The 22,888-nt window shown below is 43.7% G+C and overlaps 9 protein-coding genes across 9 annotated transcripts; 4 read left to right on the top strand and 5 right to left on the bottom strand.

Moving 5' to 3' along the window:
* Positions 1 to 1,143: 1,143 nt before the first annotated feature.
* Positions 1,144 to 1,965, bottom strand: O0I10_001551 (uncharacterized protein; the record flags this gene model as incomplete). The annotated part of the gene is made up of 2 exons (XM_058481646.1): positions 1,144 to 1,632; positions 1,717 to 1,965. 2 exons carry the CDS (start codon positions 1,963 to 1,965, stop codon positions 1,144 to 1,146), a joined length of 738 nt encoding a protein of 245 aa, XP_058347503.1.
* A 184-nt stretch (positions 1,966 to 2,149) lies between these two features.
* O0I10_001550 (uncharacterized protein) lies at positions 2,150 to 3,559 on the bottom strand (the record flags this gene model as incomplete). Its single annotated transcript, XM_058481645.1, has 5 exons — positions 2,150 to 2,318; positions 2,381 to 2,569; positions 2,646 to 2,796; positions 2,864 to 3,141; positions 3,207 to 3,559. 5 exons carry the CDS (start codon positions 3,557 to 3,559, stop codon positions 2,150 to 2,152), a joined length of 1,140 nt encoding a protein of 379 aa, XP_058347502.1.
* A 1,480-nt stretch (positions 3,560 to 5,039) lies between these two features.
* On the top strand, positions 5,040 to 6,097 carry O0I10_001549 (uncharacterized protein; the record flags this gene model as incomplete). The annotated part of the gene is made up of 5 exons (XM_058481644.1): positions 5,040 to 5,216; positions 5,311 to 5,421; positions 5,483 to 5,742; positions 5,800 to 5,990; positions 6,051 to 6,097. The coding sequence occupies 5 exons, from the start codon at positions 5,040 to 5,042 to the stop codon at positions 6,095 to 6,097; spliced, it is 786 nt and encodes a 261-aa protein (XP_058347501.1).
* Positions 6,098 to 6,208: 111 nt separating this feature from the next.
* O0I10_001548 (uncharacterized protein) lies at positions 6,209 to 7,973 on the bottom strand (the record flags this gene model as incomplete). Its single annotated transcript, XM_058481643.1, has 10 exons — positions 6,209 to 6,307; positions 6,366 to 6,489; positions 6,552 to 6,797; positions 6,860 to 6,921; positions 6,990 to 7,136; positions 7,196 to 7,268; positions 7,325 to 7,437; positions 7,491 to 7,581; positions 7,638 to 7,777; positions 7,845 to 7,973. 10 exons carry the CDS (start codon positions 7,971 to 7,973, stop codon positions 6,209 to 6,211), a joined length of 1,224 nt encoding a protein of 407 aa, XP_058347500.1.
* Positions 7,974 to 8,858: 885 nt separating this feature from the next.
* On the top strand, positions 8,859 to 9,827 carry O0I10_001547 (uncharacterized protein; the record flags this gene model as incomplete). The annotated part of the gene is made up of 1 exon (XM_058481642.1): positions 8,859 to 9,827. One exon carries the CDS (start codon positions 8,859 to 8,861, stop codon positions 9,825 to 9,827), a length of 969 nt encoding a protein of 322 aa, XP_058347499.1.
* A 116-nt stretch (positions 9,828 to 9,943) lies between these two features.
* On the bottom strand, positions 9,944 to 10,567 carry O0I10_001546 (60S ribosomal protein L15; the record flags this gene model as incomplete). The annotated part of the gene is made up of 1 exon (XM_058481641.1): positions 9,944 to 10,567. The coding sequence occupies one exon, from the start codon at positions 10,565 to 10,567 to the stop codon at positions 9,944 to 9,946; it is 624 nt and encodes a 207-aa protein (XP_058347498.1).
* A 3,087-nt stretch (positions 10,568 to 13,654) lies between these two features.
* O0I10_001545 (uncharacterized protein) lies at positions 13,655 to 15,918 on the top strand (the record flags this gene model as incomplete). The annotated part of the gene is made up of 2 exons (XM_058481640.1): positions 13,655 to 13,745; positions 13,802 to 15,918. 2 exons carry the CDS (start codon positions 13,655 to 13,657, stop codon positions 15,916 to 15,918), a joined length of 2,208 nt encoding a protein of 735 aa, XP_058347497.1.
* Positions 15,919 to 16,092: 174 nt separating this feature from the next.
* On the bottom strand, positions 16,093 to 16,920 carry O0I10_001544 (uncharacterized protein; the record flags this gene model as incomplete). The annotated part of the gene is made up of 2 exons (XM_058481639.1): positions 16,093 to 16,665; positions 16,729 to 16,920. The coding sequence occupies 2 exons, from the start codon at positions 16,918 to 16,920 to the stop codon at positions 16,093 to 16,095; spliced, it is 765 nt and encodes a 254-aa protein (XP_058347496.1).
* Positions 16,921 to 17,505: 585 nt separating this feature from the next.
* On the top strand, positions 17,506 to 22,394 carry O0I10_001543 (uncharacterized protein; the record flags this gene model as incomplete). Its single annotated transcript, XM_058481638.1, has 9 exons — positions 17,506 to 17,714; positions 17,848 to 17,967; positions 18,029 to 18,140; positions 18,222 to 18,476; positions 18,538 to 18,843; positions 18,904 to 21,871; positions 21,939 to 22,030; positions 22,084 to 22,201; positions 22,261 to 22,394. The coding sequence occupies 9 exons, from the start codon at positions 17,506 to 17,508 to the stop codon at positions 22,392 to 22,394; spliced, it is 4,314 nt and encodes a 1,437-aa protein (XP_058347495.1).
* Positions 22,395 to 22,888: the final 494 nt, after the last annotated feature.

Raw genomic sequence — 22,888 nt, 5'->3', positions numbered from 1 at the left:
GGGAGGTGAATGTGAAGCAATAGCTTTTGGAAGAAAAGATTTTGAAAATGCGAGCATTGGTTGGATGGAGCTGAGGGAGGTCCTGGTCCGCTCCCCCTTCAAATTTTTGGAGCTCCGGTCTGAAATAGCAAATTCAAAAGCCGCGTTGCTTTATGCATCTTGAGACCACTCCAGCCAAAGTATCGACATACCACACAGATGAGCTCCAACAATGAATGAAGAAACGGCAATGGCGTTGGCGTGTAAAAGTTATACAATGCTAGTCTCATGCGTTTGACCGTCTACGCAAGGTTTGCTTTGACGATTTTTTTGCAGCCAACCACTGTCGTCTGTCGACAAGGCCAAGTGCTCTATCAACCAAACCAGCAGTAGCACGAACATGTATAGCAATATCCAATCTTGTCCCTTTATTCTTTTTTGTCAAAGATTATTTACAACCAACAATACAACGTCAACATGAATGAACCAAATGAAAAGGCTTGTGCTTGGATTGCTGGAAAGGTGTTGAATGGATCAATAGGCTTATCATTGCTTGTGGATATGTCTATGTGGGAACTTGTACCCATTAGGGTGAGGGCTAAAGGAATGGCTGGGAGGCACAACAATTCGTGAAGGACATGTATTGTGATTTTGGGCAATTGCCAAGGAGAGGAGTGTTCGATTCATGAGGACATGGTGTAGAGATCATACATCCTTTGATAAAAGCTAGGCTTAATCCTTGTGTAGACATCCTACCGCTTTATCGACCTATGCATCACTTGTACGATCATACATTGAAGTTCACCTGCTCTCCACGCATACTCCCACACAACCCTTTCCGCCATCATATCTTTTGAATCCTTACATCACCAAAGCCCAAGTTTATGTGCTTCACTAAGAAGGAGAGATCCATGTGTTCATCGTGCCTGCGGTAATGATTTTATGAAGTTTGAAATTGGCAGCATGATATATCATTTAGAGTTAGATTCGATAAACACGAGCATTCAGCAAATAATAAGACAATCCAAAGTCATATCGAATACAGTATACGCTGTCATTTATCAAACAAATGGGATATTGGATATAGATGTAACGAGCAAGAAAGACTACTGCTAAGTGTGTATAATAGGGATCGCTTGGTTCTCGGGTTGGGGGTATCATGGATCAAGATTTGACAGGTGTATTGCGATTGGAAGAAGCGGGTGGAGAAAGTGATCGCATTAGTCGAAAGCTTCCTCGTCGTGTTGTATTCTTTTTCTTGCGTGGAAAATCGCCATGTTCATCATCGTCTTCATCTTCATCCAAAGGAAGCTCTTGTAAGGGTGCACGTAAATGTTGTTGAAGAAGCATCGTGGTTTGTGGTTGCTTTAATCTTGACTTTTGATGTCGTCGAGATCGCCATTGTCGTGGTGGACGATTTTCCTCATCATCCTCATCCTCTTCATCGTTCTCATCACCATGGAGTATAGTTGCACGAATGTCATCATCGTCGTCTTCCATCGTCACATCACCATCATCCTCGTCTTCTTCACAGTAAATCTCATCCAGCCATGAAGCTGTAGGGTCATAGTGTTCATCCTTGTATAGGTAGTGTTCTGAGAATTGCATTTCCATATCAAACAATGCGTCAATCGTAAACCTTTCTTGGGTCGTCTATTATCGGCAGGATAAATGAGTGAGAGCTCATTCTCACACCCACACCACACACCCACACCTCAAGTATAAAACACCTCATACCTGTTGTCTATGTTCAAAGCAGATCTTGTCTGAATCGAGTACCATGGACAAGTTGGGATGCTGCTGATGCTCAGAAGAAAAAGTGCGTTCCCATTTGGTAGTGAAATCCTCAGCTGGTTGACAAGCAAAGTATCGTGTACGTGGTGAATCGCTTGGTTGGCTGCTATCCAGTGTGAGTTGAGAGAGACGACTGGAAGGTGTCAATGACATGTGGATGGAAGGTGTGCATTCTTCGCTGGGTGTTGCCATAGCAAAAAGAAAAGAAGAAAAGGCAATGTAGAATTGTTTCTCCTCCTCCCCCACCCACTAACCACCAAATATCCCTTTGCAACAATCACTCTCTGTATCACGTCGATCAAATAAACACAAATACTACTGTGTCATATGCATATCAATGGATCGTTGTTTTATTGATCATAAGCTGCTGTTGCCTCTATTTGCAGTATGAGATCTTATCAGAGCCCTCCAAATTGGTGCAGACATTGGCCTTGGTCTTGTCATGGCCCTTGACAGTAATATCCGAAAGAGTGAAATCCTTGCAAGGAGTCTCGGTGGAGCAGTCAATGCTGATAATGGGGTTGCTCTTCTTCGAAGACACAGTGCTAGTAGAAGTGGATGAGTATTGGCTATAATACAGTGATCATTCATGAAAAGTAAAGCTTACCCAGAGATACCAGAAATGGTGACATCGCTAATGCTCAAAGAGTGCGAGTCTTCACCATCGCAGTATTCTTGCTGTTGGTTGTCACAGTAGTGGGTGGTGATGAGGATTGGGTTTTCAACGTTGTCAAGGGTAATGTCTTCAAAAGTGATACCGGAAACAGAGCCCTTGCCACCAGGCCAAGTCTTGATTCTGTAACAACGATATCAACCAACATAGGATGAGTGAATGAATAAAACCAAAGCACTCGATATCATGCATTACATACCTGACACCATTTTGACAATTGTGGCACTTGTTGGAGATGAACTTCAAATCCTTAACAGTCTCCGTTTGTTCACCCTTTTTGCCAAGCGATCCAACGCTGAAACCATGGCTACCGGTGCAGTCAAGGTTGGATACGGTCAAGTTCGTCACATCTAAAAGGATAAAGAATTATAAGCAATTGGGCCTCTAGCCAGGTGTTTTCTTATGAGAAAGTCATACCTCGGTTGACAGCAATACAATCATCACCATTGACAATGGTGGAATCTTGGATAACGATATCCTGGGACTGGGAGACATCAAAGGCATCGGTATTATGAGCGTCCAATTCCGCATCATCGGACACGGTGTTGATATTGATTTGCTCAAACACAACATTCTTGCAGTTGTTGACACTAAAGTGAGAGCGAGGAGCCTTGACAATCTTGAAACCACCAAAATAAGAGTTGGTTGCCTTGGGCTTGAAAAGTGGAGGAGCCTTACGGTTCTTGGCATCGTACCTATAGTAACCAATGTCAACATCATCATTCATGTAATGATCAGCAATATCATCAAAACAACATACCAGCCTTGTCCATTGCCGTTGATGGTGCCTGCACCGCTGAAATGAATGTTGTCGCCTGCAAGGTAGATGAATGCCTTTTCATCCTCAAACTTGGTGTTGTAAGTGGGGAGGTTGATGGTGCCTTCGAACTTGACGGTAACATCTTGAAGTTTCTCAACCGATACAACCGATTTCAAGTTGTAAGTAGTGCCCTTGGTGAATTCAACGGTGCCACCATTGTTACAGTTGTTGAAAGCATCGACAATGTTGGATGCATCATCACCACCTGAGCTCTTGACGGCACATGTCTTGGCCGCTAATGCTTGTTGGACACTGAGCAAAAGGATCGCAGCGCTGCTGAGAAAGAACTTCATCGTAAAAAGAAGGAATGGGAAGGAGATAGGATATGGATGTGAGTTTGTTGAATGATCCTGGTACGAAAAAACACGTACCTTTATATATGAAAAGTAATACGAGTTCGAGCCCATCATCAGTAATTTGTGCTTCATATATCGGAGCAGTGCCTCTTTCATGTAAATAAGATACATCAGTGCGCGTATGCCGCGGCAGATCATACACATTATCCCGATCGGGACACGCGGAGAGTTTTTCGGGCCATTGCTGAATCTGTGAAAGTTTACAAGGATCAGGTACATGCAATGGGACGTTGTTTGCCCATCAAGGCTAATAGAGTGCCTCACATACAGCATCTTTATAACAAGAAACCATCCTTGCTACAAAAACATACGTCCAACGTTCATTGTTTTTAGGATCAGAGGATAGTAGCAGCCTTGTTATCTGATGGGAGTCATCCTAGGGTGCGATCAAAGCGAGGTCAACTATACAACGTCGATACCCATTGAGCCATCAGATATGTTTTTGAATTAAGCCGATAAAAATTAGGGTATGACAATAACCTTTTATCCGAGGATGCATTAATTCTCATCCATGCAATTGCCCAAATGATACCCTTTTTCTGATTATGTGATTGTCGGAGTCCAACGACATTAATGTTGCCTGCTGTAGGCCACTGAGACATGCATGCTTTCGAGTTGACCACTTTGCCGCGGGATCCTGCTTATCACTGACTACATCTCTTTTGTCGCGAATTCAATAATATCAGCATAATTGTCATCACAATCGGGAGTAGCAGAGAAAAGTACCGCTTGGTGGTATGCTGTTACTGATGGTGGTCATGCCATAGGACCACCAGTGAGACCGTAGCAATAGGGATGGTTGCACGGCATAATGTTAACATAAAGCTTATACATGTACAACCCAGTATTTTTCAAATATCGGGATAAAAGCTCATATGAAAGAATCCAAGAGAAAAAAAAATCGATTGGCTTTTGTGGTGATTAATTGTGCAACCCATTTTGGATACCTCCCAGGTTGAAAGTTGTCAATCCATATTGATCGTGTCCCATACGCTATGTTTGTATACGGTTGCCATAGCAACCAAAGTACATTCTTACTCTGTTGAATGATCGAAGGTTAGTTGATGCTTAACAACAATGGGTGCTGTGCTTGGTTACATGGCTGAAAACGAAGCTTTCATTGTAACAAGGCCATTTTTGGTTGTGCCATTGAATGAATGAAATTCAAGGGATTGATGTATGGAGGGTACGACGACGTCGACTCCATTGTTTGACACAAAGGGTTGATCCATCGACGGCCTTTCAATTTGTGGCTATGGTGTTACACGAGGAACTTGTTTAATGCATGATTTCCGAATCAGGGACCTGCGACAACAAAAGCATCTTGTTGTTTTGATGATGCCAAGCAGTTTAGTCATGGTCTTTTCTTTCTTTTTCATTCCCCCTTTTCTTACACCTTACACCCATACATACACTAATGCCACCCATTGATCCACAATATGAGCATTATTTAATAGCACGGCGATCGGTCGAGGAAGCGCTAACACCTACGGATGATCAGCGAACCACACTTATCATTATTGGTGCGTACACGGCGGGTATCCTCGTTTTATGGAACATGCCGTTTATAAAATACATTCTTGCCCCATTCAAGGTTCGATCATTATATGAAAAAGCGCACGCCAGTAATGATAGTCAAATGACTGGGGTTATCATTATGCGAAGATTTACTAACACAGCTGGTATAGCTATTGACAGTAGGCCTACACGAGTTTTCACACGCTTTGATCGGATGCTTGACATGCGCTCGTATAGAGTACATTATTATTGACGAGCAAGAAGGAGGACAAACCATGATGGTATGTCAAAATGAAAAAGAGAAAAAGAGAGTGTTGTTGACGTGTGGTGTTTATTGCGTAGCAAGGTGGAAATCCCTACTGTACCCTTCCTGCAGGCTATCTTGGTTCCTCAGCCATTGGTGCCATATTAGTCATGTGCGGGTTCAATTTGCTCGCTTCCAAAATAGCATCCATTTTTCTTGGGGCATGCCTTCTTTTGACATTATGGTGGGCAAAGAATTGGCTTACACGGGGAATCGGAGTCGCTTTCATCGGCATGATAGTGTTTCTTTGGTGGCTAGTACATGGCGTTGGACTCAAGTACTTTGTATTGTTTATCGGGTAAGCATCATCTAAAAAGAGGATCATGACGAACGCACTTCTTATCATTCGTTTTAGGGTCATGTCAAGTCTCTATTGCTTGTGGGATATTCTAGACGACCTTGTCTTTCGAAAAGCATATGAATCGGATGCATCCAAATTTGCAAAATTGTGTGGTCTTTCAAGTCAAACATGGGGAGTCATTTGGTTCCTGATTAGTCTCATATTCTTTGCGGGAGCTATTCTTATTGCATTGGTGGCATTCAAACGTAGGTTGATGATAGCTCATGTCGACATACAATGATTGACGTGTATATTTATTTATATAGAGGACAAAGAAACCCAACAAGAACAGGCAGCAGGCTTTGGATGGTAAATCAAGCAAATTTTGTACATTGTGTAGAACAACCCAAACGATATATGATCATTGTAAATACAAGGGAAATGTATTCCATATCTAAGCAATTCGTGGCATCCAAGAGTCTTCTTATTGATGAGCAGCGATGGTCGACACCTTTGGAAATGGGTCTGCTTTACTCAATACAGCAAACAGCTTTTCATGTGACAAGTATCCTTTCATATATCCCTATCACATTATCATCCTTAGTACAACAGCTATTGCGTACCCAATGTTTTCCCTTTACCTTGAAAATCATATTCGCCAACATCCATTCCGTCTCTTCCAAGTCAACGTCGATGTTTACGGCCTCCAATGCAGTCTTGAAAGTAGAGATCGGGATACGAGTGCTTTTGTCCATGATAAGATAGCTAAAAGAAGGCATCATAAGTAAAGATCAACGAACACAGGCAGGTAAATAGAGTATACATACACTTTCCGGAAGAGCTGCCTGATAGCAAGACTTCGAGCCTTTTCAACAGCAAAGTATGTACCTTGGCGGATGAGCGTTGGACCAACCTTGTCAAGACGCATGTCAAAGCTGCGGATGTTACCAGCCTTGATGCTTTGCACCAAATGTGAATAGAGGTGACGACTCTTTGGATAGCGCTCGAATAGCAACCGGCTTGGCATTTTACCACGCATGAGACGAATAGGCAATAAAAACTTGAGGATCACTCTAATGGAACCTGTTGTCAATCTCTCAACCCTCTCCTTTACAGCGTCCCATCCAATACTTACTCCTTGTTCTTTTGATTAGCGTTGGTGCATTCTCTGAAAGCAAGCTCTAATTCATGTTCAGCCTATACAATGATACGATGTGGATAAGAAACACTGCCTAAACCATTCTTCTACCCCTATTCGAGCATACCTTGCCATACTCTTCCTCCAAGAAATACAATCGTCCCAAGTAGTATCGGAAAGTCACCCTGTCAGCCTTTGGGAATTCATCGATATCCGGCATACCAGCAACCTTCACTGCACGCAAAATGTTCTTGCAGAGGTTTTGTTGTTTCAACTACACACACGCATCAGTAACCACCCTATTTCCCTTGTCACTTCCATCCCATCAAATACCTTGAAATAAATCCTGAAAAGAATTCCAATCATGCAATACGTGCCAAACTTTTTGGATTGTGATATAGAATTTCTATATGATAGCCTAACGTCAGCATCCTGATACCCCATCCATCCGCTTCGATTTACCTGTCAGTGACACAATATGTGAAAGACTTGCTAATGACATTGGCTGCCTCCTCCAACTTTTTCCTTTGAGACGTCTCTTGATCACTCATTGCTGCAGCAGTCTCCGTATCCGCCTAAGAAGCAACGTATGAGCATGGATACGCCTTTATCATTGAACAAAACATACCTGAGTTGCAATCACACGCAAGTCGTTATTGATAGTATATAGAACAGGTAAACACCAACGCGTCAAATTGGGCATGGCTCGTTGAAAAAGCCTACATTGGATCAGGATATGAGTGTATGTCGTAAAAAGACTGGTTGGCAAACTTACTGTACGAGTTCTTTTTGCGTCTCGAAAGCTAAACCATAGTGGCGACGATCCAAGTGCACGATTGTCTTGATATGACATGCCGTCATTTCATCCCACGGGGACATCATTTTGTACCTGCAAGTAGTGTCTATTCGATCGATCTATAAAACAAGTCAACGGTCATGTCTCGTCTTTCGAGGAAGGGGGTGTCATCGCGCGCCTACTTACCTGTAGATTCTGGTCCGTTAAGCTGCGTACATGCTGTTGATTGATAGAGTATAAAGCTGCAAGTTGTTTCCCATTCTCAGAGTCGACGGCGTGGCGAACCTTGTCGAGGTACAATTGCAGAGATCGCATAGTGTGTTATATAGGTGGAGGTGAGGAGAAAGGGAGAGGTGGGTATCCACTGAGTTCCAAAGCGAAGATAGCCACCTGCTATTAATGCATGATCCATATAGCGCCACCTTTATCCAGCTATCCACCCCACCTACTATGTATCCGCCCTTGATGAAACAGGCGCTTGTAGCTATAGATCCCAATATACAAAATGGCCGTTGCACCATAATTAGCTCCATAAAAGGCTTATAGTCAATCCTAGTTGCTAGGTTACCAATGACGTTGCTGTTGTCATCTAGAAGGCAGTAGTAGCACACAATGACTTCCTCTACAATAATCACCCCCCAAGTGCTAACGACCATAGAATGATGTGCTTTGTCCAAATCTAAAGTCTACAGGCTCATCCGTGTGTGCTTACAACGAGATGTACACCACAACCTGATGAGCTCATGTAAAGAGAGCCACCGTGATACACATTTAAGAAAGAAAATAGCGTGCTTATTTGCTCTCGTACAAGGGCGGCTCTTTATGCTACTAGTTAATGCCTTTGAACTCGCCGTGTACTGTGTAACATGGTCAATGCGGATGATCCAAAATACATCTTCCTTGTCAGACGTTTAGAGGCTTTCTTTAACATGCTTCAACAACTAGTAGGAGTCTTTATGGTAGCATGATTTAACAACATGGATAACATTGTGCGTGTCGGGTAAAAATGAATGTATTTTGAGCGTAATCAGAGAAAAGAAGAGGGGGTACGACAATGGGGATGTTTTAGAATCATTTGTTCTTATTGTGTAGACGTAATTGTATGTGGAAAGTTCAAGAAAAGTGATGAATTAGTCATGCATTTTGATGCCTATAAAAGTTGACAGCAGCATGTAATCCCAGACACACACATTTTCCTCCATGACCACAGCACTGAATTTCCAAGTGTCTTATCAGGGCAACAATCTCGAGCTTACGCAATGGGATTCACAATCAACGATCGGCCAACTCAAGGATCACTTGCAACAAGAGACCGGTGTTCCTCCTTCATTTCAAAAGCTACTACACAAAGGCAAACGACTTGTGGATGATGCAACGACATTGAATGAACTCGGCTTCAACAGCAAGACCAAACTTATGCTTATGGGCTCGGCACCGAAACAAGTGGAAGAGATCGCTCAACTCGATGATAAGCTTGAAAGGAACCGAGAAACAGCAAGACGCTTCCGTGCACAACGTATTAAGCCTGCAGCAACATCTACGCCATCATCGGCAGCTGCTGATAGTCGATACACATTTCATCGCCTTACAGTGATTGACGAGTTTCCACAACCTGAACGAGCACGTGCGATACTAGAAAAGTTACGAGATGATCGAGGCATTCGTGGAATCATGCAACAAAGGAAATGGTCAGTGGGCGAATTGACTGAATTGACACCTTTCGAAAAGACGATTCTTGGATACAATCGTAATGCTGGTCAGCTGATTGCATTACGGCTACGCACGGATGATCTTTCTGGATTTCGGTCATACAATGCTATACGCAAAGTATTGTTGCATGAGCTGACGCACAACGTATGGGGAGAACACGATGATAATTTCCATGCATTGAATCGACAATTGAACAAGGATGTTGTCAGCCTTGATTGGACAGCCCATGGTGGTCATGCATTGAATGCTAGTGGTGGTGATTTCTATGAGCCTGAATACATCAATGATGCGTTTACAACTTGGGAAGGAGGATCCTATCGACTGGGAGGAGGAGGAGGATTAAAAACAACATCCAAATTATCACCAGCAGAAGCACGTGAACTTCGAGCAAGAGCAGCAGCAGCACGATTAACACAACAAGAAGAGCAAGAATTGGATGAAGGTTGTGGATCTCGTTAATGCATCTTCATACCATCCCATAATCTCCCCCTCAATTAGATATCCATTAGCTTATACATAATAAAGGATCCCATACACAAAACAATTTATTAGCTGTAATGCTAACAATGATATGCTTAGCGGTAACGACGAAGGGAAAGAGTGTTGCGTCTCTTCCAGTTGGAGTAACGACCAGCACCCTTGGTCTTGGTGTACAAGTGACCCTTGCCCTTACCACGGCTCTTCTTGCCAATGGAAGTAAGACCACGGGCTTCACGGCGCTTGTGAACGGGGTTGACGATCCAGTTGATACGGGCATCACGACGAATAGCCTTATGGGAGGGGTCAACAAGGATGACTTCAAAGTACTTGTAGGTAGCATCTTGGTTGATCCAGTAAGAGTTCAAGACACGAAGGTTGGCACACTTGCGACCAACACGTTCTTCAGCAGTGGAACGAAGGGAACGTTGGTACTTGAGTTGGCTAACACCCTCGTTGACAGGCTTGCCATAGGTAGCACCCTTGGGAACAGGTCTCTTGCGGCCACCACGACGAACACGGATACGGTAGATAACGTAGCCTTGCTTAGCCTTGTAACCAAGACGACGTGCCTTATCAGGACGAGAAGGACGGGAAGCACGGTGGCACACGTTCAATTGACGGTACTCCCAGCAGCGAACACGCAACAAGAAACGGAAGACATCAGATTGCTTTTTGCGGTAAAGCTCCTCAAGATACTTGTAGGCTATAGACGTATCCATGTCAGTTCTATTGGGTCACGTGAAATCATGGCTTTTGTTGAATACATACCACCCATAGTGTATTATGACCCTATAACAAGATACAAAGAAAAAGAAAATGATATCATGTTAGTCTTCATTTGAGAATGGATATGAGTAGCACGACAAATGTGAATGCGGTGGCGATTGACGACGAGTCGTTGAATGCTGAATGTCGGATACTGGCTATAGTGGGGTTGGTTGCTGATACCATTGTAATTCATCCATCCATCCATCGATAAATTCATTCATCCATCGTAAATCATCCACGCATGCACTATCTGTTAATGCTATAAGGTCTATGCTTACCTTGATTGAGGATGTTAAAGAGGGGGAATTCATTTGGGTGGTGGGTGCTGTAGTGCTTGATAGCCCTCCCCCAAGATTGAACCCGACAATGAAATTTACCGCAAATGATACATTGATCTGATCCTGTTACACCGATTCACTTTGTGATAAGACCTTCATGCTCAAGGATGCTATTCTTTGTTCTTGGCTAAGTGTATCATTGTTCGTGGTTGGCTTCACTTGATTTCATGAGCGGTGGTGGTGATTTCATCGTGGTAGATTTTATTGTTCGTGTATTCCACAAAGGTAACAGAACACCTTTTTACACTTGACAAAGATACGAACTAAATCCATGTATACACTCAAGAGCTTTTAAGAGATCAATTGCTTTGAACAAGGACTATCATCCGAATTTTGGTGGGATCAGCAAGCAAGCGTTCTTTGTAGCATCATCAAGGTAGTCCATCATTTTATGCCTCCTATCGTCAAGTGTCCTTTCAATACTTTCTGAGGAAACTGCTATCAGCAGCTCATGTCTTTTATGTTTAACTTTCATTGAAATGGTGTTATGAAGGTGGATATGCCATTTCCCAAGTACCTGTAAAGGCCCTGAACATCAAGACCTGCCCCTATAATGGATATCATAAAGAGAAATGATCTTTATTGGAACAAGTGATTGTGCATACATAAGAGATACATGACTTTTGGACATGCCATCTTGTGATCATGTTTGGTTGCCCATGCATTATTATAGCATTCCTTCACTCTAACATATATCACACGCATCCAACAAAATGGTATCATCGTCGAAGTAGCCAACAGATTGGTGATGGACAATATGCCTTTATATTACAACATGAATTGATGCCATTAAATGGAGATCGGCAGGTCAAGATGGATTTCCAAAATAGAGAATAAACTAAGCTACTAAGCAAGAACCGTTTTCATCCAAAGGTAGCAGGATAAATGATGGAAGAACGTCAATGGCGAGATCTTGTCCGCGAGATGGTGGATATGGAAGAAGTCCTCAAGGATGTTGATGGTCGATATGGAAACATATGCATTAGTTGACAATCCAAGCATGTTTCAATGATAAATGTATGTCAATCAAGTATACAACATCAAGGCTTCACATTTTTACTTACGTATGATCGATACATGGAAGCTTCAGAATCCCCAAATGCAAAGCGTTCTCATTCACTCCACTCCAAAGATGGAGCACAAGATGTGCAAGACCTCTGAAATTTCTCCGGACAGGCAGGTGTTTACTGGAAACCAGATGTAGCTAGGCAACCAGATGTAGCTAGGCAACCAGCAGCGTGAAATGATAACAACAATGCATACCCAACTCCAAGGATCGTCAGCTAGCTCCCACTCCAAAGATGGAGCACAAGATGTGCAAGACCTCTGAAATTTCTCCGGACAGGCAGGTGTTTACTGCAAACCACTGATTGAATAACCAAGTAGCTCACAGCAGCGCGTAACTAACAATGCCAAGGCGTTGGTAGGGAAGAAACCCATATAGAAGAGGATCAAGAGCTGCTGGGCTTACATCACTCAACGTCTGTGACTACTTTTTGCTCGAGACCAAAACTTTCAAGGCCCCTCAACCTTGATTGTCTTTTTACCATGCTTTGAGCGCGATGCTATATGAAAAGGGATTTTTGTTCATTGTCAATCGCTTTCACCCATATCAGAGGCAAAGGTGCAGAAAGTTGTTGTGTAACAAGCCGAAATGGCGTAGTGGAGGATGACAAGGGACACGTGACGAAGCAGCACAGAATGAAAAGGCATCCTTCATATTCCCCTCCTAACACAATAGTATTCCAATAAATCAAAGTACCATCCAAACCTTATACACGGTCATATAAAATATCATTAAATTGTGAATAAAGACCCCGGAGAGAGCTTCCTGTTATCAAGGGCAGCCTTTGCAGTAAGCTTTTTTGCCTGTGAGAGAAGAGAGAGTGTGCCCTTTTGAGAGATAGTGCGTCTATTATACCTGTTTTTCCCTTTTTCCCTTTGCACTTCTTTGTGTTAGTATTACAGCAGTAAGCCATAGGGAGCGGTTCGTTAGATAGATGACTTCCTACTTGGGCACATCGACTCACATGGCAGGGTATTCAGACTTTGGCCTTGCTGCTGATTTGGTTTCTTTATTTCAAGGGCAGAGTTGAAGGGTCGATCCTATTGGTGAAGAGTGCATGAAGGAGATTTTCCCAAATCCGCCTATGCTAAGGTCCGTTTATGATAGCCCGTATGGAACGGTTCTTCGTTCATATACAAGGTTGCATAGGATAGCATTAGCTGCAAATCGTCATAGATAAGCATGGTATGTTCATGTACTCGTGCCACAACAATGACCCCAGCTAAAGTAACAACAAGCACTATGTTGGCATCATCGGTCACCACTGCTTTTCGTCTAAAGGAAGAGGGTTGTAAATTGAATAAGATTAGGGTGGATTACATAGAGCCAACATGGATGATTGTGTCATTGTGTCATTGTATCCTTAATTGTTGCTGGCATAAAACATCCTCCATCCATGATTGGGAAATAGTTGCTCCGTGATTTGACTTGAAGCAAGTCGCTACATGTAAATAAAGCTGCTGCAAGTAAATGGCGCTTCTCGAGACAATGGAGTAAAGACCTTGCTATTGAAGCTTCAGAGGAGGGTTGGTACAAGAAGAGCATGTGACTATCACGCGAATGCACCATCTTGGAATTCATGGCGGAGGGTGGCACTCTGGTCTTTCCTTCTCCCTACAATCAAGTGCACCCCGATGTCAAAACGCGCTTGTAAACGAGTCGACGATCTGATTGGCGAAAGGGATCTCATATGGCTTCATTTAAAACAAGAACTCGAAAACTATGGTATGGTATGGGTTACTTCATATTGGAATGTCAAAATAACGCATTTATCCTTACAGAGTACTGGAAAGACACGCCTTATACCAATTGGGATATCACACACTATGACAGAAGCCTATCAAACAAGTTGTTGATCAACAAACGGGATTGCCACAGACATCTGAAAAGCGATCTGGATCTACTTCGTTCTGCATTCGTTCACCATGGCGAGATAACAAAGATGGTTGACCGGCTGAAGAAGGCTTTGGCGCATATAAGAAAAGACGAGCTGAATGAGTACTTTTGGGAGCATACTGCGAAGACCCTACAGAAAAATCACCTTCAGCGACAGGAGCGAGAGGTCGTCATGGATACAGCTGTTCTTGGTATAAAGAGCTCTTTATTGGAACAACATGCCCAGCATTTAGCAGCAGCATCTTCCTGCAAACGGCCTTGTGATGCATCACCCTCATCTTCAGCACCTCCACCCAAAAAGACTTTATGCTCATCTCCAACAACATTATCATCTCCAGGAGCACCTTCATCCGCAGCAATGTTGTCATCTCTAGGAGCATCTTCATCCACAGCAACATCGTCATCCCCAACAGTATCTTCATCCGCAGCAACAACACCATCATCGTCATCATCCATAACACCATTATCGTCATCATCCACAGCACCATCATCATCGTCATCATCCACAGCACCATCATCATCGTCATCATCCACAGCACCATCATCATCGTCATCATCCACAGCACCATCATCATCGTCATCATCTACAGCAACGTCAAATACCCAGCCTGCTATCAATCTACTGGAGTCAGATAGTATCATTTGTGACTCGGCCATGCTTTCCATCGCCACCGTTATCAAAAGAAAAGCCCTTGTGATACATGATCGATATCTGGGTGGTACATTGCTCTCGTCCAGGCAGCGCAAAATGATGTCAAATGGACTATCATCTATCCTGGATTTAGTGGATCAGTCTTTGAGCTCGCAACGATCATTATTCACTGTTGCAGAATGGAAAAATATCAACACATTGTATCAAAACAAGTATTCCATTCCTCCAGCATCACCACTACACCGATCTTTACAAGAGACATGGATGATAATCGACAGCTCTGTGAATAACTCGGGAAACATCAAGCTGGGCCTTCTTTATCTTTACAAGATTTTCCCAAAGTACCACTCCTCCAAGCTTATGCCATCTCTTCGTGTTTTTGAACACATTCTCAATTTACTTGATCAAGAACCCCATTTGCTTCAAGAACAACCGAGTGTATCAGTATCAGAGGCTGACTATATTTCTTTCGTTTGGCTGCCCTTGTTTCGCCATTTGTTTCATTCTGGTTGCAACATACGAATCAAGACAGGTGAAACGGCATTCCCTTTTTCGACACATTGCAAACAAGAGCTTTATCCTGGTGCGACCAATATGGTTGGATTCAAAGTGGATGTGCGCTTCGTTGTGGATCTGGAGAAGAATGAGCACGACATTTGTTCAGTGGAAGCATGCTGCAACGGTGACAAGGATTCGAAAGTTGTGTCGGACGAAGGCAAGCTTAACCGTGAGATGAAGGATAACCTGGATAACATGATCGCTATGGTGGAAACGACATCTCCCAAGCAAGAATGCCAATATACAACATGGGGCGTCCAGATCATTGGTCCATCTTGCGTGATTTCATCCATCCATCTTTCAGACAGTGGATTGTATATTGTTCTCCCTCGCTTTGACATCACTTTGCCTCGATCAATTTGTGACCTCAAGCATTTTGAAACCACCATGATTCAACTCCTCACATTCCAGCAACAACTCCAAAAGTCGGCGGATAGTATTTTGAGTCATCATCAAGCTAGTAAGCATCTTCGGTCCCTTAATCATAATACGTCCAACAACGAGCGAACCCACATCCATCGACAACGTGACACATGGTACACACCACCCGAGAAGACGTCATCCAGGATCCCATTGAATTTAACCAGCCTTTCACGACCAAGATCTCTGACTGAAAAACTATTGACTGTTGCTTGTGAGGAGTCCATATCTGCATTGATGCAACCAGCTGCTGCCCAATCTGAAGATGATCTTGATGCTGACGAATTTGGATGGAAATATGATGGTGAAATGTGGCATAATCGCATAACAGGTGCAACAAGAACAAGCGACCCATATCATGAAAGCGAATAGTTGTATAATAATAAACAAGACATGTTTTTATGATCTTCATCCACTTTCTCTTTGTATCCCATCATCGCCCTGATATCATTTATAAAAAGTGGAAAGTAGATGGATGGTAGTAATACGTGTATAAGGCTTTACCAGTGCAAAGTGAAAAAAACCTCGTGTACTATAGTTGTTGCATTATTGTGTATTGGCAGCTGCTTGCACTTTTTGACGTATGATATTATAGGCATCGCGTTCACTATCATTAAGAGCATTCTTGGGAAGAGCATCAACGACGGGAAGAATATCATCTGTGCCAACTGTTGTTGATGCGGTATCTTGATCTGGAGCTTCTTGTGGATCAGGATGAGGTCGATAAACGGGTGTCCACCAGAAAATCGGGTATTGACGTTCGATGTTGTTGATAATCAGCGCCCATGCGGTCATTAAGGTAGCTGAGAGCATCACAAATCCCATATACTGCCATCCGAGTCTTTTCAAGTTATCTTGTGTCATGCATGAAATAGCAACAGCTCCTCCGGGAGGATGCACTGTTTTAGTTACTTGCATTAACACCAATGATATCGAAACACTCGATGCAGCAGCAATCCATTGTACATGCTCAAATGCGTCCTCCGGTGTATTGATTTCCAAAAAGAGCTTGGTGATGGCAACGCCAATAAAGGATGAGATCAAATTGCCAAAGAATACCGCTCTTGGTTGTGTCATGGGGGCTTCTGGAGTACCATAAAATAACACCGCCGCCGCTCCCTTTATGTTATACTATCCATCAGCCGAAAAAGGACATGTCTTTTTGTGTTGAACAGGACTTACCCAACTACTGAGGATGGTGGGATAATGAAGCTGGATATGAAAATAGTAGGAATAATGAAAGAGGATAGCAAGGATGCAAATTCCAATAAAGGTTCCCAAAAATGACCATAAGCAAACACGCCATTGTGGAAGCTGTTTAGGTTTATCATTTCGTCTTCCAAGGAATTGCAAAATGATGCGTGGGACACGCATAGCATAACATTGAAAAGTGAAAAAGAAACCGAGACAATGAAGACAGCAGTCATTATCCTCCCATTTTGATGTATTTTCCTTTTGAAAAACCCATGCATTTATCCTACCAACATGTTGGCTTTATACGATCATGGCATCTACTTCCCCACATGTTATCCATTTCTGTAACCGATATGCTACTAACCATCACACACACACACACATCTCCTCTCATAGTTGCAGGTATAATAAGAACGATGATCTCATTCATTCGACTTTATGAGAGATTGATACAATAACATAGTTCATGATGTAACGTCTTATCATTGATTGGACCTCCTTATCGAGGGATGGGGATGAGATCGACTTTTTACTACTACTACGTCCACGTCCTCGCTCTTTGGCTGCTGTATTTGAAATGCCAGCACCACGAATCACAAAGCTACACAGTTTCGCCCTTCTTTCGTGCAACTGCAACCTATATTTCTCTTACAAAAAGTTGGCTTTGGGCCTTACAATAGAAGGTGCGTTTATTAACCTTGTGGTGTTCATTGTCTAGTAATAACCCGTCATCTTGTACATGTCGACGCGTAGCCTTGTATAAATATGGCCAAGAAGCTCAACGAAATCCATCGGACAGCGACATTTGCATGGAGTCCTGGACAGCAATTGCCGTTCATTGCGGCTGGTACCGTTTCAGGTGCCCTTGACGACTCATTCTCCAACGCGTCAGAACTCGAACTCTTCAAGCTTGATTTGGTCCATGCCAACAACAAGGGCCTTGAACCTGCTGGCAAGGTCAGCACCAACGCGAGGTACACACACACAAACCCATCTACATACCCACATCATACGCGCACCAATGGGGGGAATGGGCATGATGAGCAGCTCTGCAGGTTTCCTCCTCGTCAAAGAATAGCCTTGTTAACTCTTGTATTATCCTTTCAGATTCAATACACTTGGTTGGGGACATACGACTACTGAGAAGCCTTATGGTATCATTGCTGGTGGTATGGATAGTGGCGAGCTTGAATTATGGGATCCCAATGCCATTCTTGAAGACAAAGGGTAAGTCATGTCATGGATCCTTGTTCATTGTTCAGCATGTAATAACGGCCTATGGTAATAGAGCAGAAGAAGCACTGATCCTCCGCAACTCGACTCATCAAGGTCCTATTCGTGGTCTTGATTTCAACTCTCTTCAATCGAATCTTTTGGTATCAGCTGGCACAAACAGTGAGGTAAAACGAGAGAGAGAGAGAGATTGATACACACATGATAATGTCATATGGTTTGTACTCATATCAACGCACCATTCTTAGGTTTACATTTGGGATTTGACGAACCCAACTCGACCCTATTCTCCTGGAGCTCGATCCAACAAGCTTGATGAAGTTACCAGCGTTGCATGGAATTGCCAAGTACAGCATATTCTCGCCACTTCTTCAACTACGGGCTACACTGTTGTATGGGATTTGCGTAATCGAAAGGAGATCATGACATTGGCAGCACCTGGTGCTGGTGGCATGGGTGGTGGTCATCGTGGTATTTCATCTATCGCATGGCACCCTGATGTGGTAAGTGTTAACATCACTATCGTTATGATCATTGTTTAATGGATATACTTTGGTTGTATAGGCAACGCAAATTGTTACGGCTTCTGAGGATGATAACAACCCTGTGGTGACATTGTGGGATCTTCGACATGCACATTCCCCTGAAAAGATTCTTGCTGGTCATCAAAAGGGTGTCATGGGTGTTTCATGGTGTCGTCAAGATTCAGACTTGTTGATCTCTTGTGGCAAGGATTGCAGAACTTTGTGCTGGAACCCACGTACTGGTGAACAACTTGGTGAGGTGTCCCATTCATCCAATTGGACCTTCCAAGCCGATTGGTGTCCTCGTAACCCTGATTTGTTGGCTACTGGTTCCTTTGATGGCAAGGTATGAGATTTATTATTGCATCCATATACGTGATTGATATTAATTATTGTTACGCTTTAGATCAATGTCTATTCGATTCAAGGTGCCGGTAGTGAGGATGATAGCAGTGCAGCAGCCAATGCCAATCAACAACCAGCAGCTGATCCAAATGATCCATTCTCAATGCTTGGTGGTGCTGCTCCTCAACAAGCACCAACATTCGCCTTGAAGCATCCACCCAAATGGCTTCGTCGACCTGTGGGCGCATCCTTTAGTTTCAGTGGCAAGCTTGTTTCCTTCAACAACAAGGCTGGTCAATTAGCTGCTCAAGCTGCTGCTAGTCTTCCACCAGGCTCTGCTCCTACGACACAACAAATTCCTCGACGCGTTACCATTGCTACAGTTGTTACGGATCCTGAAATTGTCAAACGCTCTGAAGAATTGGAGTCCGCTGTCAATGAGAACAACTTTGATAAGCTTATTGATGAACGTCGCACTCGATCAGAGACCACCAAAGACAAGGATAACGCTGAAAGCTGGGAAGTGCTCAAGACTTTGTTTGCTCAAGATGCTCGTCAACAATTGATGCGACACCTTGGATTTGAAAAGGAACAAGTTCTCTCGGCTGTATCCTCTGTTGCTGGTGGTGATGACACTACTACGGCTGCTACTAAGCAAGAAGACACAACTACAGTTCCACCATCAGCTGAAAGTCAAGAAGGGTCGACTGCCGTTGAAGCAGCGGATGAATCACAACAACAGCAACAGGAAAATGAGGCACCTTCTACAACACAAAATGAGGAAGGCACTGGTGAAGAAGCAAACAAGGCGGCTGCACCCACTGATACTCTTTCGGGATTATTCAAATCAACCGATGCATCCGCCTCTGCTGAAGACTTTTTCGGTCAACAAGCAACTACAGCACAAACGACTGATGCAACAGCTGCTACCGAAGCCACTGCTGCAGCTACTATTACACCTGCTTCAACAACCGTTGCTGAACCACAAGAGCCACTTGAATTGTATCCCAAGGATAGCTCCGAGACCGATCAATTGATTACCAAGGCTATTGTATTGGGTGATTTGGAAGCTGCTGTGCAATTGTGTTTGCAGTCCGATCGTATGTCAGATGCATTGTTGCTTGCAACCTTTGGTGGAGAGGAGTTGTTGAGCCGTACACAAAAGGCCTATTTCGAACGACAAGCCAAAAAGACATCGTATTTGCGTTTATTGCAGAGCGTGGTGGATCAAGATTTGACAGCCGTGGTACAAAATGCAACATTGGAAGAGTGGACTTCTGTTGTTGTGGTTGTTTGCGCATATGCAAGTGCCAATGATTTGGGCCCATTGTGTGAAGCCCTTGGTAGCCGACTTGAGACTGCGTGGAGCGATGCCAACAACAAGGGTGAACAAGAAAAGGCACACGAGTATCGACGCCATGCCACACTATGTTACTTGGCTGCAGGCAACCTTGAGAAGGTGTCTAATATCTGGATTGTGGAACAAGAGCAAAGCAAAGATGTGGAGAATGAGGATGTTTATGGTGCCAGCTTGCAAGATTTGATGGAAAAGGTCACCGTGTTCAGACGTGCTATTGATTTCGAAGACAATGCTTTGGTGGCAGGTGAACAAACCGTATATCCACTAGCACCATTGTACAACAAGTATTGCGAGTATGCAGAGTTGTTGGCTTCTCAAGGAAAATTGGATATTGCATTGCGTTATCTTGAATTGACACCTGCTGGTTATCGTGCTTCCATTGCTGATCACCTTGCTGTTATTCGTGATCGTGTTTATCGTGCATGTGCATCATCCGCCAGTGGTCTTGGTCAAGCTGCTGCACCACCAGCTTTCCCATTCGATGCAAAGCCTCTTTTGTCCGAGAGAGAACAACAAGCTGTTGATGGTGCACAAGCTGGTTTCCAACAGCAACAACAACAACAACCACAACAGCAGCAGCAACAACAGCAACAACAGGCAGCTTTTGAACCCTACAAGCCCAATCAAGGAGCTGCAGCAGCTACTCAAATGCCTGTTCCTCAACCCGTTGCAGCAGCTAATCCATATGCACCAGCAGCTACAGGAGCTTATCAACCATCGAATGTACAATACAGTCCATTTGGCCAAGGTGGTCCTGCTTATGGTCAACCCCAACCCCAACAAACAGGATATGATAATTATGGTTATGGTGCACAATATGGTAATCCTTATGAAGCACAACAGCAATCTACAGCACCACCACCTCCTCCTCAAGGTGCTGCTGCTGTTCCACCACCTCCACCACCAAAGGCACGTCAACCTGGATCAGCTGGTGGTAGCCCATCGATTACTCACAAGCCTACAGGAGCATGGAATGATCCACCTGTTGTATCCAATCCACACGTGACCAAGAGTCCTGCCATGGCAGCTGCTGGTACTCGTAGGGTAACTTCACCCTTCCCTAATGCACCAGCCCCAAGCACATTTGTTCCACCACCACCTACTCAACAACAACAACAAGGCGGCATGGCAGGAATACCACCACCTCCACAACAACAGGGTCCTCCCATGGGTAATGCTCCACCTCCACCTCCGCCAATGAATGCAGTGGCTCCTACTCCTATGGCTCGTCAACAACAACCTCCAACTCAAGGTTTTTATGCTCCTCGTCAGACATCGACACCTCCCCCGCCACCAACAACTGCTGCTATGGCACCACCACCACAAAGAGGTCCTCCTATGATGGCTCAACAACAACAACAACAAATGCCTCCTCAACCTCCCATGGGTTATCCACCTCAACAACAACAACAACAACAGCCACCTCAGCCATCGCCTTACGCACCTACTGCTGCACCTCTTCAACAACAACAACCACCTCCACAAGGACCACCACAACCTCAGGCACAATATGCACCTCCTCGTAATGCTGGTACACCACCTCTTCAACAACAATCACCACGTGCTATGCCACCACCAGGTCCTCCACAAGCTGCTGCAGCTCCTTCACTACCACCTGCTGCTGCTGCCAAACCTGCAGCTCCACCAGCACCAGAAAAGAAGCGATTCCGTAAGTACCAATTATAGTCTCTATGCATGCATTTCATATGTCTAATTCATTTTATCTATCTATCTAGCCAAGGATGATAGAAGCCATATTCCTCAAGCACAATTGCCCATTTATCAAATCTTATCTAATCAGCTGCAACAAGCTAGACAACGTTCACCTGTAAGTGTATATCCATTATACACGTTGCCTATATGCTAACGTATGATGTTTAGCCTTCACAAAAGAGAATGTTGGATGATACGGAGCGTCGTTTAAACACACTCTTTGATGAACTCAACAACAGCGAAGTTTCGGATGGTGTTGCTCAACTCATGTTGTCGCTTGTCCAAGGTATGATCTATACACACACACACATAGATCATGATTGAGGTACTTATCGTGTCCTATAGCTCTAGAGAAACGTGACTACGATACAGCACAGAGAATCCAAGTTGATTTGGTGACAACTCGATATGAAGAATGTGGCTCATGGCTCGTTGGTGTCAAGTTGCTTATTGCCAATGCCAAGCAAACCGCACAGTAAAAAGGAGTTTATGTATATCGAGTAAACAAAACAAAAAAAGGTTGAAAGGAGCGTGTGTGTGTCTTTTTTGAATAAATCCATGTACTTTTTTTATCATCTTGTTTTTATCAAGCAAGAGTGAGAGAGATGCATCGTGTAGATAGGTAGCTTGATTAAACAAAGCACTCAACATGTGATCAACCTAATCCACTCATTGGGTCCCTTTGTTACATACATCCATCCATATGCAGTCTCCGGGCATGAATGGTGTGGTTGGCAATAGAGTCATGCAGGAGCATAAACACTGATAAGATAAGCCAAAGGAGAAAGAGTGAGAGTGAGAAATTCGCGTGACCCGTCGTTGTTATCGGTCCCACTTTTGTAAATACTTTGCCCATTATTGTAACAGGTATCCTTGTCAAGGTTGACTCGTAATACCATCGGAAGTACCATTGACATTGATAAAGTGGACGCATGTTGTCTTGGAAAAAGGTGATGTCTTTGTTGTAGTACTA

The sequence above is a fragment of the Lichtheimia ornata genome (genome assembly GCF_029851405.1).
Source record: "Lichtheimia ornata isolate CBS 291.66 chromosome Unknown scaffold00004, whole genome shotgun sequence".
Taxonomy (NCBI): domain Eukaryota; kingdom Fungi; phylum Mucoromycota; class Mucoromycetes; order Mucorales; family Lichtheimiaceae; genus Lichtheimia; species Lichtheimia ornata.
This window is presented reverse-complemented; position numbering and strand designations above follow the sequence as displayed.